Raw genomic sequence first — 16008 nt, forward strand, 5'->3', positions numbered from 1 at the left:
AACCGAGGTTTTGGAAAAAATCTAAATAAAATTATTGTCCAAATGGAGTTAGAAGTGTACAAAGAAGTCATTTGTGTATCGAAAGACGGTAAACAATCATCTCCTTGTAGTTGCTATCTATTTAGATGATTTGTTTGTTACAAGAACAAACAAAGTAGTCATCAACGAGTTTAAACAAAGAATGACGTCAAATTTTGACATGAGTGACCTTGGTAAATTTACTTAGTATCTAGAGATAGAGGTATGTCAACACGATGAAGGCATAAAGCTGAATCATAAGCAATACACACTGAAAATATTAGAAGAATCAGAAATGAATAGGTGCAACTTGGTTTATACACCGTTGCAACTCTGTAGGGGTACTGAGCCGTTAGATGCACAGTCCGAAGGAGTCCCATGGTGCTGCGATAAAACAATGCTTGAGGTATCTACAAGGCACGAACAGTCTTGGTTTGACATTCCAACGTATACCGAAGCTTGTTGGCTACAGCGACAGTGTTTTAATATTGATCCTGATGACGGTAAAAATACAATAGGTCATTATATCTTTTACTTAGAGAGAGTCCAATGTGTTCACAAAAACAAGATACTGTTGCACTATTATCATGTGAAGCTGAGGTTATGGCTGCAACTAAAGCTGGAAGACAAGTGTTATGGCTTCAAGAGTCACTAAGCGAGGTCACGGGTCATCCATGTGAGAAGGTTGTTATAAGTATTAATAATCTGTCTGCCATTGCCTTTACCAAGAACCATGTTTTTTCATGGAAAAAACAAACATATTGAAGATGCAGTTTGCAGAGGTGATCTGTATCAGTTCTCGAAGTACTATAGGAGGTACTACAGGCGTGTGTCATGAAGTTGAAGCTAAATGGGAGTTCGGGTTTATTGATGATCGTGGGCTTCCTGAGATAGAAAAGGAAATATGAATGTTTGAAGATATATGAATGTTTTCCTTAAAGCAAAAGAAGTTTACTTGAGGGTGAAGTTTTCCAATAAAGATAATGGAAAGTTGCCTTAAGTGTATTTGGAAAACTTGGAGAGAAAGTTGAAGACTTGGAAAGCAAGTTAAAGACGTGGAGAACAAGTTCTGGTATGCTATATAAGGAGGGACGTGCCTTATGAGAAAGCCATACCTCACATAAGAGAGAGAAAGAGAGAGGGGTTTAATTGTACATTGGTGTTTGTTACTGTTTGGTGTCGAAGCAGTGTCTGAAGTAGTTTCCGATGGAGTCTAATATGGACTTAGTTTGGTGTCATTGGTGTTGGCGCTCTGTGTGATGGAGCCATCGTGTGGAGCTAGTGGGTAGCTTCGTGTGTAGCTCGTGGTGAGCTGTGTATGTGCTTGGAGGATCAAGCGTTTTGGGTCACTGGTGTGCGTTGGGTGCTGACGTACTTGGTGAAGTACTTCCGAGAAGTGGAAGATTGAAGCCTAGACTCAGGGGAAGTTTAGCAAAGGCGGTTTCATTGAAGAGATCTAGAAAAGAGCGTGTCAGGAGGGTTGTGCCTGATGTATGCGTTAGCAAATAATGATGTATTTGCATTCTTGTTCTAGGTTGCTCCTTAGAAAAGAGTGGTAAACACTAGTGTGTGTGTGTGTGTGTGTGTGTTGTACCGTATAGCAATTGTAGGTTTCTCCTTATTCAAGTCAATGAAATCTGGACAAGGTCCCGGGGATGTAGGAAACGAACCCCGTTAACAAACTTTGTGTGTTTTTACTTTCTGCACTTGTTTTTGTCGCCTCATCTATATCAACAATAACATTCTAGATATCACTTCGTAAATTAATGTGTGGAGAATGGACAAATTGAAGTAGACATGGATTTTAGCAAAAGAGGGATATCTTGACCAAGTCATTAGGAAGAATCAAGTTTAGAGAAATGAGAGACTTCACTACAAGATTTGGAGAAGAAATATTATAAGATTAAAGGGAAGAATGTTAGATTAATCTTGAAAAATAAGAAAACTCAAATTCAGTAAAAGACCTAATCCTACTAAGTTATGAAAATTATGTTTTATAATATATTTATGAGTTATCTAAATATTTTACCTAATAGGATTAGATGTTATTAATCTCTATAGAAGAAGATGTCAAAGTGTGGCATATCTTATGAGTTTTACAGATTAGTGATTTGAGAGCTTTACTTTTGATGAGTTATTTTCTAAAGCAATAAAAAATGTGTTCTTAGTCTCTATTTGCAATTTTCTAAAGCTATACAAGAGTATTGTATCAAAATTAATATCATTCTCTCTATTTGCAACTTCAATTTGATACAATACTCTTGTTTAGCTGAATCATTGTGGGAACCGAAATTCGCACTGTCGATTTTAGTGAATAATAAACGGAGGAAAGTTAAGTAAACATAACTTCCCCTGGAGGTCCCGGATATCTGCGGGGCCACGCACAAGACAATCAATATATCGAGAAGTTCGTATTAAAATCGTAAGGGAAAAAGAAAAGAGCAAAGATGATCTTATTTCCGAATTCGCGTTTGAGCGTTTGGACAACATGTAAAGACGTCGGGTACGAGAGCTTTCGGTCAGTTCGCTAGTCTAGCAACCTAAATCTAACCTAGTTGAGTCGCAGCTCGCTAGTAAAAACGGAAATAAAAATGCCTAAGTTGCTCTAGAGAAATTTTGATGATGTCCCTCTGCTCCTTGCCCCAAGCTCTCTTATATACTCCTCCTTAAGACGGTCTATCCTCCCTTTGGGCCAGATCTCTCGCGAATCGGGCTTTTCCATTTTCGTCGATCTTCATGTCTATCAGGAAACTTCGCATTTATCTTCGAAAAACTTGACATTTATCTTTTGGAAACTTGACAATTATCTTGTTATGTAAAGATAAACACAAACCGTAATACTTATCTCGAATTAGATTTAAAAATCGTAAACGGGCCGTTTGGTCGTGTTCGGACCCTTTCGGGCCGTTCTTTAGACCTCGGACGTTTTTACGATTTTTCCGAGAAAGTAATCTTGTCGTGATATCAATTCCGAAAGATCCCCAATTCCTCGTATAGTTGAGATGATTAGTGTTTTAAGATAACCGCCATCGTTTTATACGACGAATTGAAATCTTTCCGTTAATCGAACATTTCACGGTTTTCCGAAGCTTCCTCGACGATTCCGATCGAAACGAAACGGGAGTCTTACGTTCATGATTTTAAAGATTCGTACTGCGAAGCTTCAAGCAAGGATGCAAAGTATAAATTGGACAAGTGCCAGGATGGCTATACGAAGAATTGGCCGTACTCGCCGGCGAGCAGAACGCGAGTCTGGTCGCCCGGCGAGCAGAACGCGAGTCTGCTCGTCCGGCGACCAGAACGTAAGTCTGGGCGCCCGGCGACCAGAATGCGAGTCTGGTCGCCCGGCGAGCAGAAACGGGACGTCCGTTCTGCTCGCCCGGCGACCAGAACGTAAGTCTGGGCGCCCGGCGACCAGAACGTAAATCTGGTCGCCCGGCGAGCACAACGTGAGTCTGGTCGCCCGGCGAGTAGAAACGGGACATCCGTTCTGCTCGTCCGGCGACCAGAACGTAAGGCTGGGCGCCCGGCGACCAGAACGCTAGTCTGGTCGCCCGACGAGCAGAAACGGGACGTCCGTTCTGCTCGCCCGGCGAGCAGAAACGGGCTGTCCGTCTTTACGCCCGGCGACCAGAACGTAGGTCTGGGCGCCTGGCGAGCAGAACGCGAGTCTGGTCGCCTGGCGCACGTTCCTCGGGTGTCTTGTTTCGGTTATCCGTTCTCTCGGTTTTTCGAAGTTTTGAATACCATTTGGTTTTTCCGAGGACTTTTGGGCATCGATTTTGTCTTGACCGATTTTGACCCCAACAATCATCATTCTCCTAATTGATATAGACATTCGCTTCTTATTTTGCTTTCTGGTTTGGTATTTATTTAGAGGCCGACATTCAATTTCAATTGAGACTAACATGTATTAACATTCTAGCTAACAATTAAAATGTGAATTCTTCGACCAAGTATTATAAATACCTATAACAAAGAGGAGCATATGGCTAATTAAAGATCTCATAAGTTCCAAAACCGAACCAACGCATATATAATATAAGTATCATTCTCTTTTTATCACTGATGGGGCAGATCCACCGGTCTCTGCCGCAGGCTGATGAACTGACATCTGCCCACCGTGAAAAAATTCATGTGCAAGAGCTTGGAACTCGCCGCCTCCTCTAATATTGGACGATTGCGAGACACCAAAGAGATGATCCGATGGTCGAGGTTGTTGCTGCATTGCCCACGTGGATGACATCGGCTCCAAGATTGGTAGAGGTCGTACATCGACGGTGTTATTGTGGGCAGGTCTGATATGGAAAGAGGTGGCGGAGATCCAAAAGACATTACCGTGGCCGGCGGTGGCTGTGGCAGTTATAGACTTTCTAACTTTGCTTGTACATATGAAAGTTCATTTTGCAAACTCACCACCTTTTTTTTTATCCAAAAGGCTGTTTTATTACTCACGTTTGAGGTAGTCTGGGAAAACCAGACCGGAATAAAACAACCAATGAAATACAACTTCCTATGAAAGGAACACGCTATCTTAGCTAAACCAGGGCTTGGCTGGTGCTTATTGGAGACATTTTATTTCCCCCAATCATGTGTGGTCTAGTGGTTTGCGTGTGTAATTTTCTCTTGAATAACTCTGGTCCGAGTGAAGGAAAGAGCAGTTTTGATGATTTTTTTACTTGATGGAAAAGATACTTTGTGAGATCTAGGGTAGATTTAGGAAAGATACTATACCAAATATGGAAGAAATATGAAAGTTTCCATATTTTCGTCATTTGGCTATGTCATGTATCCTACATTATGCATAACACTGTGGAGAGAGTCAGAAGTTTATTCTTCCGTACACGTAACATAAGGTAAAAGGCAGAACAAGTTATGACACATAAAAAAAAAGCAATTCATATAGTCGTGCTTATAAGTTGTGATAAAGCTAGAGGTAAACTAAAGACATCTTGCTAGAATATTGCTTAACGAAATCTACCTTAGATAGAATATATCTAAGAAAGTTTTGTTTGTGTTATATACCTGATGTCTTGCATATTTACATGATTTTAGCTTTCATATCTTATGCATTTTGATCATATAGCTTAGATCTTAGTGTCTTTAGGATCCATATTGCATTCATATGTCCCTATCAGGTGTTGGAGCATACTATGAGATGTTGTGAAGTGTTTAAGAGTTCAAAGATCCAAAGGAGGTGAAGAATGAAGCTCAGCCAAGCAAGTACTCTCTTAGACTCGACTAGACCGGAATGTCGAGACCGGAATAACCATTCCGGGTGTGAAGAGGCAGGACCGGACTGTGAAGACCGGGAAGCACACCCCGGGCGTGGAGGCTGAGACCGGGATGGAGGACCGTGAAGCGAGACCCGGGCGTGCTAGAGGAGACCGGGATGGAGGACCGTGAAGCGAGACCCGGGCGTGCAGAGCAGGACCGGGATGCAGGACCGGGATCACCATGCCGGGCGTGAAGAGAAGAGACCATGGTCGAGGCTGGTTTTCTCAAACCGGTCCGGTTCGACCCAATTCGACCTTGGGTCATTTTAAACACTATTTTGAAGCTCTAACTAGCCTTGTGCAAAGGGCATTCTAGTCTTTTATCATATATGTCTCTCTTTACCCTAAACCTAAGTATAAATACTTGTAATCTCTATTTTGTGGAGATTATCTTATTTTCCTCTTAAGAAACACAAAACATTTTGGTGAAAGTTCTTTTCCTTGAATCAAATCATCATCTTCTTGTGTGTTCTTGAGTGTTTATAATTTCTTATTGATCTTTCTTAAACATGATTAAGCTTGGAAACCTCATGGGTTCAAGAGTAATCATGGTGATTAGTGAGTAGATCCACTTTTGGATTCATGGGTTAGGGAGATTAAGGGTGATTAGGCTTGATCTAAGGTGTTTAGGTGTAGATCCTTCTTATTCCTTGCTAGTAGAGTGTTTTTAATGCTTCTTTAGGGCTGGCCTCTCTAAAGTCGAGTTCTAGACATTTCCCACCCACAAGGTGTTTGATGAAATGTCTGAATCAACTCTCCTAAGCTTTTAACATACTCTACCAAAGAGATTTGTTGTTAAAGGTGTTAAGATGGCTGTTAGACTTATTTTTAATGATTGCTTCCTAAACATTCAACCTAAGAGATTAGATGCTTGAGTTTTGGAAGCAAATGAGCATTCATTTAGAGATAAAGTTTGTTTAGTCTTGTATCTAGGCCTAAGGTAGATAGATTGATTGTAAGCTAGCACCTTAGTTTGAGTTTGATCACCCAAAGTAATATTCCCTTATCCCATGAGTCCTCTCATTCTCATAATCAAAGAAAGTCTTTTGCTTTGTTGCATTTTTATTCCTATTTTAGTATAGTCTCTCATCTCAACTTGATAGCATTTAGCTTAAGCATGGTCTTGCATTCCTAGTGCTTCGCATTCTCTTAGAATTGGATTGACATCCTTTATACTTCAACATTTGAATAGGATCTTAGCAAAATCCTGTTATCAAATTGGCGCCGTTGCCAACTTCTAAGTTGACTGTGACATTGGGATTTTGTAACTTGCTTGAGACTAAATCATTTTTATTTTCTATTGTGATATTGATTCTTGCCTCTTTTCTCTCTTTGACTTTTCAGGTGTATGAACTTGAGGAGTAGAGGTTTATCAAGCCTTGCTCCCATTGTTGAAGACATTTCTGCACTTGAGAGGGAGATTGTGAGAAGAAGAAGGGAAAAAGAGCAACAGGCTCACATTCAGAGGTTGGGGTTTGACATGGAGAACCTGCCTCAAGATAGAGCTGCTGAAGATGGTCAAGGAGCTGCCAACCTTGGACCACGACATCCACAACGCCAAGCTAGAGCAATTGGTGCCCATGATCAGCCTAACATCCATGGAAATAGGGCTGGCATTAGAGCACCAGCTGTGGAGAACAACAACTTTGAGATCAAGTCAAGCTTGATCAACATGATCCAAAGCAACAAGTACCATGGGCTTGCTTTGGAAGATCCTCTAGATCACTTGGACAACTTTGATCGGCTGTGTGGCACCATCAAGATAAATGGTGTTTCTGAAGATGCATTGAAGCTTAGGCTGTTTCCATTCTCTTTGGGAGATAAAGCTCACACATGGGAGAAGGGTCTCTCAAGAGATAGCATCCGAACATGGGATGAGTGCAAAGAAGCCTTCCTCACCAAGCTCTTCTCTAACTCAAGAACTGCAAAGCTTAGGAATGAGATTTCAGGATTTCAACAAAGGAATCTAGAAGGTTTTGGTGAAGCATGGGAACGATTCAACAGCTACATTGCTCAGTGTCCTCATCATGGTTTCACCAAGGAAAGCTTGCTTAGCACCTTCTACAGGGGAGTTCTCCCATCTTGCAGAAATTGGCTTGACACAGCTAGCAATGGTTTCTTCCTGGGCAGAACTGAGCAGGATGCAGAGGAGCTGGTGGAGAACATGGCAAAGAGTGACTCAGTTTACAATGAGGAGTATGATAGAGCAAGCAGAGGTGAGGATCAGCAGACAAAGAAGGATATCAAATCATTGCAAGACAAGTTGGATTTGGTTCTTTCAAACCAATCCAAGAAGGAGCAGGTCAGCTTTGTTGGTGATCCTAATCAAGAGGTTCCTCCTAAGGTGAATGAGGTTGATGGTTTGGAAGGGCAAGAAGAACTTTGCTTCATCAACAACAATGGTACATGGTACAGAAAGGAGCCTAACTTTCAGTACAACAACTACCAGCCGAGGTCTTATCAAAACAACCAGCAAGGAGGATACCAACCTAAGCAAACCACTCAACAAGGGAACTATCAGCAAAGGCAAAATGCCCCTCCTGGTTTTGGTAACACAAATCAGTCTACTCAAGCTCAAGGAAGCTCATCTCAGTCCAAGGCTCCCGATTCAAACATGGAGTCAATGTTCAAGCAGATCATGGAAGCTCAGTCTAGAGTTGCAAAGGATATTGGGCATGAGTTCAAGACAGTGCACTCCAAGATTGACAGTACCTACACAGAGCTGAACAACAAGATCAGGGCTTTGGAGAGCCAATTTGCTTCTATGAACTCTCAGCCTAGTCGCCAACAAGGAACCCTACCTGGAAAACCTGAGCAAAACCCCAAAAAAACAATGAAGGCAATTACTTTGAGAAGTGGTAAAGAGTTGCCTCCAAGAGTACTCACCAAGGATGGTGAGAAACAGGGTGGGGAGGTTGCCATCAACATTGATGATGAGGTAGTAATTGTTGATGAGAAGGTTGATGAGGAAATTATGGAAAATATTGTGGAAGCTAAGGGCAAAGGAAAGGTTGGAGAGGAGAAGAGAACAGTGAAGCAAGGTGAAGCTACATCAAAAGATACTTCTTTTGTCCCTCCTCCCTATGAGCCTAAGTTACCTTTCCCAGGAAGATTCAAGAAGCAACTATTGGAGAAGTACAAGGCACTCTTTGAGAAGCAGATGAGTGAAGTGCATATTACAATGCCCATCATAGATGCCTTTATGCTTGTTCCTCAGTATAGCAAGTTCTTGAAGGATGCTGTGGCTGCTAAGAAGAAAGAAATGGAAGGAATGGTGGTTCTTACTCATGAGTGCAGTGCCATCATTAAGAGGTTAACAATCCCTAAGAAGCTAGAAGATCCAGGAAGCTTCACTCTACCTTGTGCCATTGGTCCCCTGATGTTTGAAAGGTGCCTATGTGACTTGGGAGCTAGTGTTAGTCTCATGCCTTTATCTGTAGCCAAGAAGCTTGGGTTTAGCCACTACAAGAAGTGCAAACTCTCCTTGGTGCTTGCTGATCGCTCAGTGAAGTTTTCCATTGGAATTTTGGAAGATCTCCCCGTGATGGTGGGAAATTGTGAAATCCCTACTGACTTTGTGGTGCTAGAGATGGATGAGGAAGCTAGAGATCCTTTGATCCTTGGAAGACCATTCTTGGCCACAGCAGGAGCAATTATAAATGTGAAGGAGGGAAAGATAGATCTCCACTTGGGTAAGGAGCACATCCTCCACTTTGACATCAATGAGATAATGAAGAGGCCAACCATCCAAGGGCAGATCTTCTACATAGAGGAAATGGAAGCTTTAGCTGATGAGCTGCTTGAAGAGTTAGCACTGGAGGACCCTCTACAGCATGCCTTGACAGTTGATAGAGGAGTCCAAGTGGTTGAGAACAAGGAAAGTGATGCTTATGGAAGGATGCTGGATTCACACAGAGGGTTTGAGAGTGAGGATCAGTATGAGGCGCTTCAACAAGTGGTTCATCAAGAGACAGCATCCACTCAACAAAAGGACAGTCACCAAGAGGATTGGGATGAACTCAAGGCACCTAAGGTGGAACTTAAACCCCTTCCCCATGGTGTAAGGTACGCTTTCCTTGGCCCTAATGAGACTTACCCTGTCATTGTGAGTAGTGAGCTTACTGAACTTGAATTGTCTCAACTGTTGAGTGCGCTTAAGAAGTTTAGGAAAGCAATAGGGTATTCTCTAGATGACATCAAAGGGATATCACCTTCTTTGTGCATGCATAGGATACATCTAGAGGATGAATCAATGACTTCTATTGAACATCAAAGAAGGTTAAACCCTAATTTGAAAGAAGTTGTAAAGAAGGAGATTCTCAAACTCTTAGATGCAGGTGTTATTTACCCAATCTCAGATAGTAAATGGGTATCTCCTGTGCATGTGGTTCCAAAGAAAGGTGGTATCACTGTTGTGAAAAATGATAAGAATGAGTTGATCCCCACTAGAACTGTAACTGGACATAGGATGTGCATTGATTATAGAAAGTTAAACTCTGCATCTAGAAAGGATCATTTTCCATTGCCATTTATTGATCAGATGCTTGAGAGACTTGCAAACCATCCTTTCTATTGCTTTCTTGATGGGTATTCAGGGTTCTTCCAAATCCCCATACATCCCGATGATCAAGAGAAGACGACATTCACATGCCCTTATGGTACCTTTGCCTATCGAAGGATGCCATTTGGGTTATGTAATGCTCCAGCCACCTTTCAAAGGTGCATGATGTCTATCTTCTCTGATCTCATTGAGGATGTTGTGGAGGTGTTCATGGATGACTTCTCTGTCTACGGATCTTCGTTTTCTGCTTGTTTGTCCAACTTGTGCAGGGTCCTACAGAGATGTGAAGACACCAACCTTGTGCTGAACTGGGAGAAGTGTCACTTCATGGTCAAAGAGGGAATTGTACTTGGACACAAGATTTCAGAAAGAGGCATCGAAGTGGACAAGGCTAAGATTGAGGTGATGGTTAGTCTACCTCCACCAAAGACTGTGAAAGACATAAGGAGTTTCCTTGGCCATGCTGGGTTCTACAGGAGATATGTCAAGGACTTCTCAAAGGTTGCTAGGCCAATAACCAAGCTGCTATGCAAAGAAGCCGCTTTCAGCTTTGATTCAGATTGTCTTGAAGCTTTCAAGGAGCTGAAGAACAATTTGGTCAATGCTCCTATTGTTCAGCCACCCGATTGGAGTCTCCCCTTTGAAATTATGTGTGATGCAAGTGATTTTGCTGTTGGAGCTGTTTTGGGGCAGAAAAAGGATGGCAAGACTCATGTGATCTACTACGCTAGCCAAACCTTGAATGATGCTCAAGTGAAGTATTCCACAACTGAGAAGGAGATGCTAGCCATTGTATTTGCCTTTGAGAAGTTCAGAAGCTACTTGGTTGGGTCAAAGGTTATTGTCTACACTGATCATGCAGCTTTGAGACACCTCTTGGCCAAGAAAGATGCTAAGCCAAGATTTTTGAGGTGGATCCTTTTGCTTCAGAAGTTTGACTTGGAGATTAGAGACAAGCCGGGCATTGAGAATGGAGTAGCTGATCACTTATCTAGGATGAGGATTGAAGGTGAAACCCCCATTGATGAAGGGCTTCGTGAGGAACAGGTCATGGCCATCAGGGCAGTGGTTGCAGTGTGTGAAACGGGCAAGAAGCTTGAAGAGGTTAAGGCGTCTAAGGAGAAGGAGCCTTGGTATGCAGATTTTGTGAACTACCTTGTCACAGGAAAGGAACCATTAAGACTTGAAGGTTATTCCAAGAAGAAGTTCTACAAGGAGTTGAAGAGGTACTATTGGGATGAACCTTTTCTTTTCATCCTTTGCAAAGACCATCTCTATAGAAGGGCAGTGGCTGAAGAAGAGGTTGATGGAATCCTACAACAATGCCATGGTTCTTCATATGGAGGGCATTTTGCAACTTTCAAGACAGTGGCTAAGGTTCTACAAGCTGGATTTTGGTGGCCTCATATGTTCAAGGACACACAAGAGTTCATCTCAAGGTGTGATTCTTGCCAAAGGAGAGGGAACATCACAAAGAGGAATGAAATGCCTCAAAACCCAATTCTTGAAGTGGAAGTATTTGATGTTTGGGGCATAGACTTCATGGGACCTTTCCCCTCTTCTTATGGCAACAAGTACATCCTAGTGGCTGTAGACTATGTGTCTAAGTGGGTTGAAGCAGTTGCAAGTCCTACAAATGACTCAAGAGTGGTGTTGAAGATGTTTAAAAGCATCATTTTTCCAAGGTTTGGAGTTCCTAGAGTGGTGATAAGTGATGGAGGCTCACATTTCATCAACAAACTTTTTGAGAATCTTCTCAAGAAGAATGGAGTGAAACACAAGGTTGCAACCCCTTATCACCCTCAAACCAGTGGTCAAGTTGAAATCTCTAACAGAGAGATCAAGGGTATCTTGGAAAAGATTGTGGGAGTCAAGAGGAAGGATTGGTCAGACAAGCTTGATGATGCACTTTGGGCCTATAGGACAGCATACAAGACACCATTGGGAACCACCCCTTTCAACCTTGTGTATGGGAAAGCTTGTCATCTACCAGTAGAACTTGAGTACAAGGCATTGTGGGCTGTGAAATTACTGAACTTTGACATCAAGAATGCAAAAGAAAAGAGACTTTTTCAGCTTCATGAGCTTGATGAGATTAGGATGGATGCTTTTGAGAACTCAAGGATCTACAAGGAGAGAACCAAAGCCTTCCATGACAAGAACATTTTGAAGAGAGAGTTAAGAGCTGATGATCAGATACTCCTCTACAACTCTAGGCTGAAGTTGTTTCCAGGGAAGCTCAAATCAAGGTGGTCTGGACCTTTTAAGATCAAGGAAGTTAAGCCTTATGGGGCAGTGGTTCTTTGGGATAAGAATGGAGGAGAGTTCATAGTGAATGGACAAAGAGTGAAGCTCTATTTGGGTACTACACCAAAGGAAGATGGATTCTCAATTCCACTTTCTGAACCAACCTCAACCTAGTCTCAAAAGAAGCAAAGTCAAGCTAGAGACTTTAAACAAGCTCACTTGGGAGGAAGTCCCATGTCTATCCTTGTAAATATTGCATTACAATTTCTTTTTCGAGTTGAAGTGAAGTGAACCTTGGAGAATGGGTACCATGGATAGAGAAGACAAGATGCTAGTGTGGTATGGGTTGAAGAGAAAGGTTCTCTTAAAAAAAAAAAAAAAAAAAAAAAGATTGAAACGAGAGGACCGGACTGTGAGGACCGGGAAGGAGAAGCCGGGCGTGGAGGCATGATAAGTTTGTCCATTTGGACCGGGATGTGAGGACCGTGCAATGTAACCTGGGCGTGCTAGAGAGGACCGGAGAGATGAGACCGCGTTTCCTCACCCGGGCGTGCAGCAGTACGGACAACGCTTCCATTCGACGACCCGCGTCCCGCTCCAAGCCCGCGTGCTGATCCATCAACCCGCGTCCCGCTCCAGGTAAGTTTTTTTCTCTTTTTCGACCCAAACCTGTTTACCCACGACCCGACCCGAACCAAACCCCCCTCCTAACCTAATTTTCGACCTCTTCCTCTCATTCCTCACCTCTTTCACAAATCTAAAACCTCTCTTGCCTCCAAGAACCAAAAACACCTTATCTCACTCAAATCTCCACCAAATCAATCCATTCTTTTTCCTAAATCAAAGTCTTTCTCCCATTAGTCTATTTTCTTGAATCCTTTCTTCATTTTCCATCATCCATAGCAAGGTATGAGTTCTTTAAGTTCAAATTCGTAACTCTCATGAACCCTAAAAATTTGAACTTGAAATTTGAGCTTTTTCTTGCTAGATTCTTGTAAAATAGACTAGGGAAAGCTTTTATATCATGCTGGGTAGTGGTTTCATGGTGGAATTGAGATTAATTTGAGCTTTAAGAAATTAGGGTTCATGAGATTTGGGGATTTTTCAAAAATTGCTTGTTTCAGGATATTCTTGGAGTAGATTGAATGCTAAGTTGGTGGAGAGCTTAGATTTAAGGTTGATTTCGTGCTGTAGAGTGATTGATCAAGAGTTTTGCTGATTAGAGATTCTAATTGTTCAAAAAAAAAAAAAAAAAAAACAAAATTTGAATTTTGAACATGGGATCCTCTAATTTAGTTTACAGCTCTTGTTTTGCTTAGCTATTAATTTTTAATTGGGTTTTCTAGAGCTGAACTCTTTTGCTTTGATTATTTCTCTCTCTTTGATCCTTTGCTCACTCTTTGATCCTTTGCTCACCAATGGCACGACAAACTCAAGCTGAGATAGAGACAGAGAAGAAGAAGAAAGCTGAGAGAGAGACTGTTAGAACAGGGAAAGTGTTGGGTTCACAACCTGGTTCCGAGGAGGAACGTAGGCAGCAAGCTTTAGCCATGCTCAAGAAGAAAACACAAGCCAAGAGAGATGGCAAAAGAATTGCTGCTGATGAGAGTGCGGCTGACATTGCTCACAAGCAAGCCCCTCCCAAGAGAGCAAGAGCGCCAAGGGGTCAAAGTGGAGGAACTCTTGTATTGGAGAAAAGCAACCAAGAAGCTAATCTTACCATTTCAACTCAAGCTCCAATACCACAGCCGAAACCACCTACCAAGCGGCCCACTTCTCAGTTAGTTTGTGAGGAGGTGCACCAAAAACAAGTCCTTAAGGATCAGCAGTTAAGAGCAAAGCAGAAGAAAGAGGGCAAAAGACCAGTGGTTGAAGAGAGTGACAGTGAAAAAGCTGAGGATCCCTCTCCAGACAGTGATGAGGATCATGGCCCTCCCAAGAGGAAAAACTTCAATGCTGGCAGAGATAGGAAGAAGAAACCCACAGAAGCTGAGTTGGTGGAGCAAATGAGGAAAGGTATTGCTTGGCCTCCAACAAGATTTGTGGACAGGTCCCTCTTACAGGGGTTGTATCTTGATGATGATGTTAAGGAGATGCTAGAGTTCATGAAGATAGGCAGCTTCTATTCAGTGGCTTACCAAACTTATCCCGATGTCTCTTGCCAGTTCTTGTCTACTCTTGAAGCAACATTTCACACCAAGAAGATTGCACAGCAAGGTTGGGGAAGAATCACCTTTAAGATCGCTGGTCAGTCTTACACCATGTCCTTCACAGAGATTGGAGAAGCTCTTGGCCTCCATGATGGGAGGAATCCAGCTCTTCCTCAGCTCACCAATGCACCAAAAGGCAAAGGAATCGAAGACCTAACTTGGAAATTGATATCAGGAAAGGGAAGAGAGGGTAGGAAAGACAGAAGCACAGCCATCAAGCACCCTACCTTGCGCTATCTCCACAGGTTCCTTATCCACACCTTGTTCTACAAGAAGGAGGTGAGTAATATCGCTGGAGAGGAATTGAGATTTCTTCATCAAGCTGTCCAACACTATGCCTCCCACCCTGAGTTACCCATTGTCCCTGATGACTTCTACAGTGATTTTGGTATGGTGGGATACTTTGTGACGCGCCTCATGTACTATAAGGATTGGGCTTGGACAAACCGCGATTCCGAACCTCAGATTGGGATCGGTGGCTGGATAACCCCACTACTTGGTTACTTGGGGATTGATTTGGGAACTGATAAATCAGGTCCAGCTTACTTGAATGGAAAGTACCTCCAGAAGGTCCAATTCCTAGCAGGGACATTAGATGGAAGGTGTGTCTACTCATACAAGAGGCTCAACAAGAAAGCTGAGATTGTTCTTCCCAACTACCCACTCACCACCTTGACAAGTCCGGGTGCAATCAGGTTCGATATTGATGAGGAGCACTTGCTCAAATGCCATGGAGCACTTGGCCCTGTGACTCAAACGCCAGCAACAGGAGGCAGCGACGAGGTATATCTCAGGGGTACGCAAGCAAGGCCACTGAACACCTTTTTGGCCCTCCTCGCTACAAGTTCGACCAGTTCACAGGTGCTTTACCTCTTGGCCCCCTTCGCGATGCTCATGATCAGATCAGTACCCTCCAGAGGTGGAGCAGAGCTCAGGATAGAACCATTTACAAGCTCACCAACAAATGTAAGGAACTGAGAAGAACCGTGAAGAGACAAGCTAAGGCCTCAGCTATTTTCATGAGAAAGGTGACTGATGTTTTGACTAGAGGGGCTGTAGCTGGATGTAAGGCAGAGGACTTTGACATTGATGCTCTCATCACGCCCCCACCTCAGCCTCTCTATGACCCATCCGCACCAGAATCAAGGGAGCAGTCTCTCCGCAGCTTGAGAAACCCATACATCTCCCTTCAGAATCAGGAAACAAATCTCCTTCTCTTGACACCACTGATGAAGATGACAACTCCGAGGCATCAGCCTCTTCTCACGCTCCATAGAGGTACTCCAACACCTTCCTTTGTATATACCATTTTCATTTGCATTTAGCTTTATTTGGTCATCTCTCTCCACTTTTCACACAAGAGACTGTGTGAATTAAGTGTGGGGGAGGTGCAAGTTGCTAATGTTCTTGTGTTTTCTTGTCATTTAGCATGCATTGTAATATAGTTATTGCATAGAAAACCCATAAAAAAAAATTTTTGATTGAAAAGCACAAAAAGAAGCATCTTAGTTGCATCATTTGCATTTTAGGATTGAGTCTAGATGCATTCATATAGGTTGCATTCATGCATAGGGGATGATTTTACCTTGTAAAGATGCTCATGCTAAGTTCTCATTTTGGCAACCTTTGTAATCATGATAACTAGATTGAGCATTCTCTTGATATCTTGTAGACTTTGTGCCTTGAATTCTCTTCT

The 16008-nt window shown here is 42.6% G+C and overlaps 1 protein-coding gene and 1 non-coding gene across 2 annotated transcripts; one reads left to right on the top strand and one right to left on the bottom strand.

Annotated features, from left to right (window-relative positions):
* The first annotated feature begins 313 nt into the window (after positions 1-313).
* LOC130508549 (uncharacterized) lies at positions 314-12276 on the top strand. Its single transcript, XM_057004113.1, has 7 exons — positions 314-521; positions 614-702; positions 786-880; positions 6639-7556; positions 7710-9597; positions 9691-10923; positions 10984-12276. Exons 1-7 carry the CDS (start codon positions 314-316, stop codon positions 12274-12276), a joined length of 5724 nt encoding a protein of 1907 aa, XP_056860093.1.
* Positions 7222-7328, bottom strand: LOC130508943 (small nucleolar RNA R71). The gene has a single exon (XR_008943126.1). It is a non-coding gene; the product is annotated as a small nucleolar RNA R71 (small nucleolar RNA).
* Positions 12277-16008: the final 3732 nt, after the last annotated feature.

This window comes from Raphanus sativus, chromosome 2 (assembly GCF_000801105.2).
Source record: "Raphanus sativus cultivar WK10039 chromosome 2, ASM80110v3, whole genome shotgun sequence".
NCBI lineage: Eukaryota > Viridiplantae > Streptophyta > Magnoliopsida > Brassicales > Brassicaceae > Raphanus > Raphanus sativus.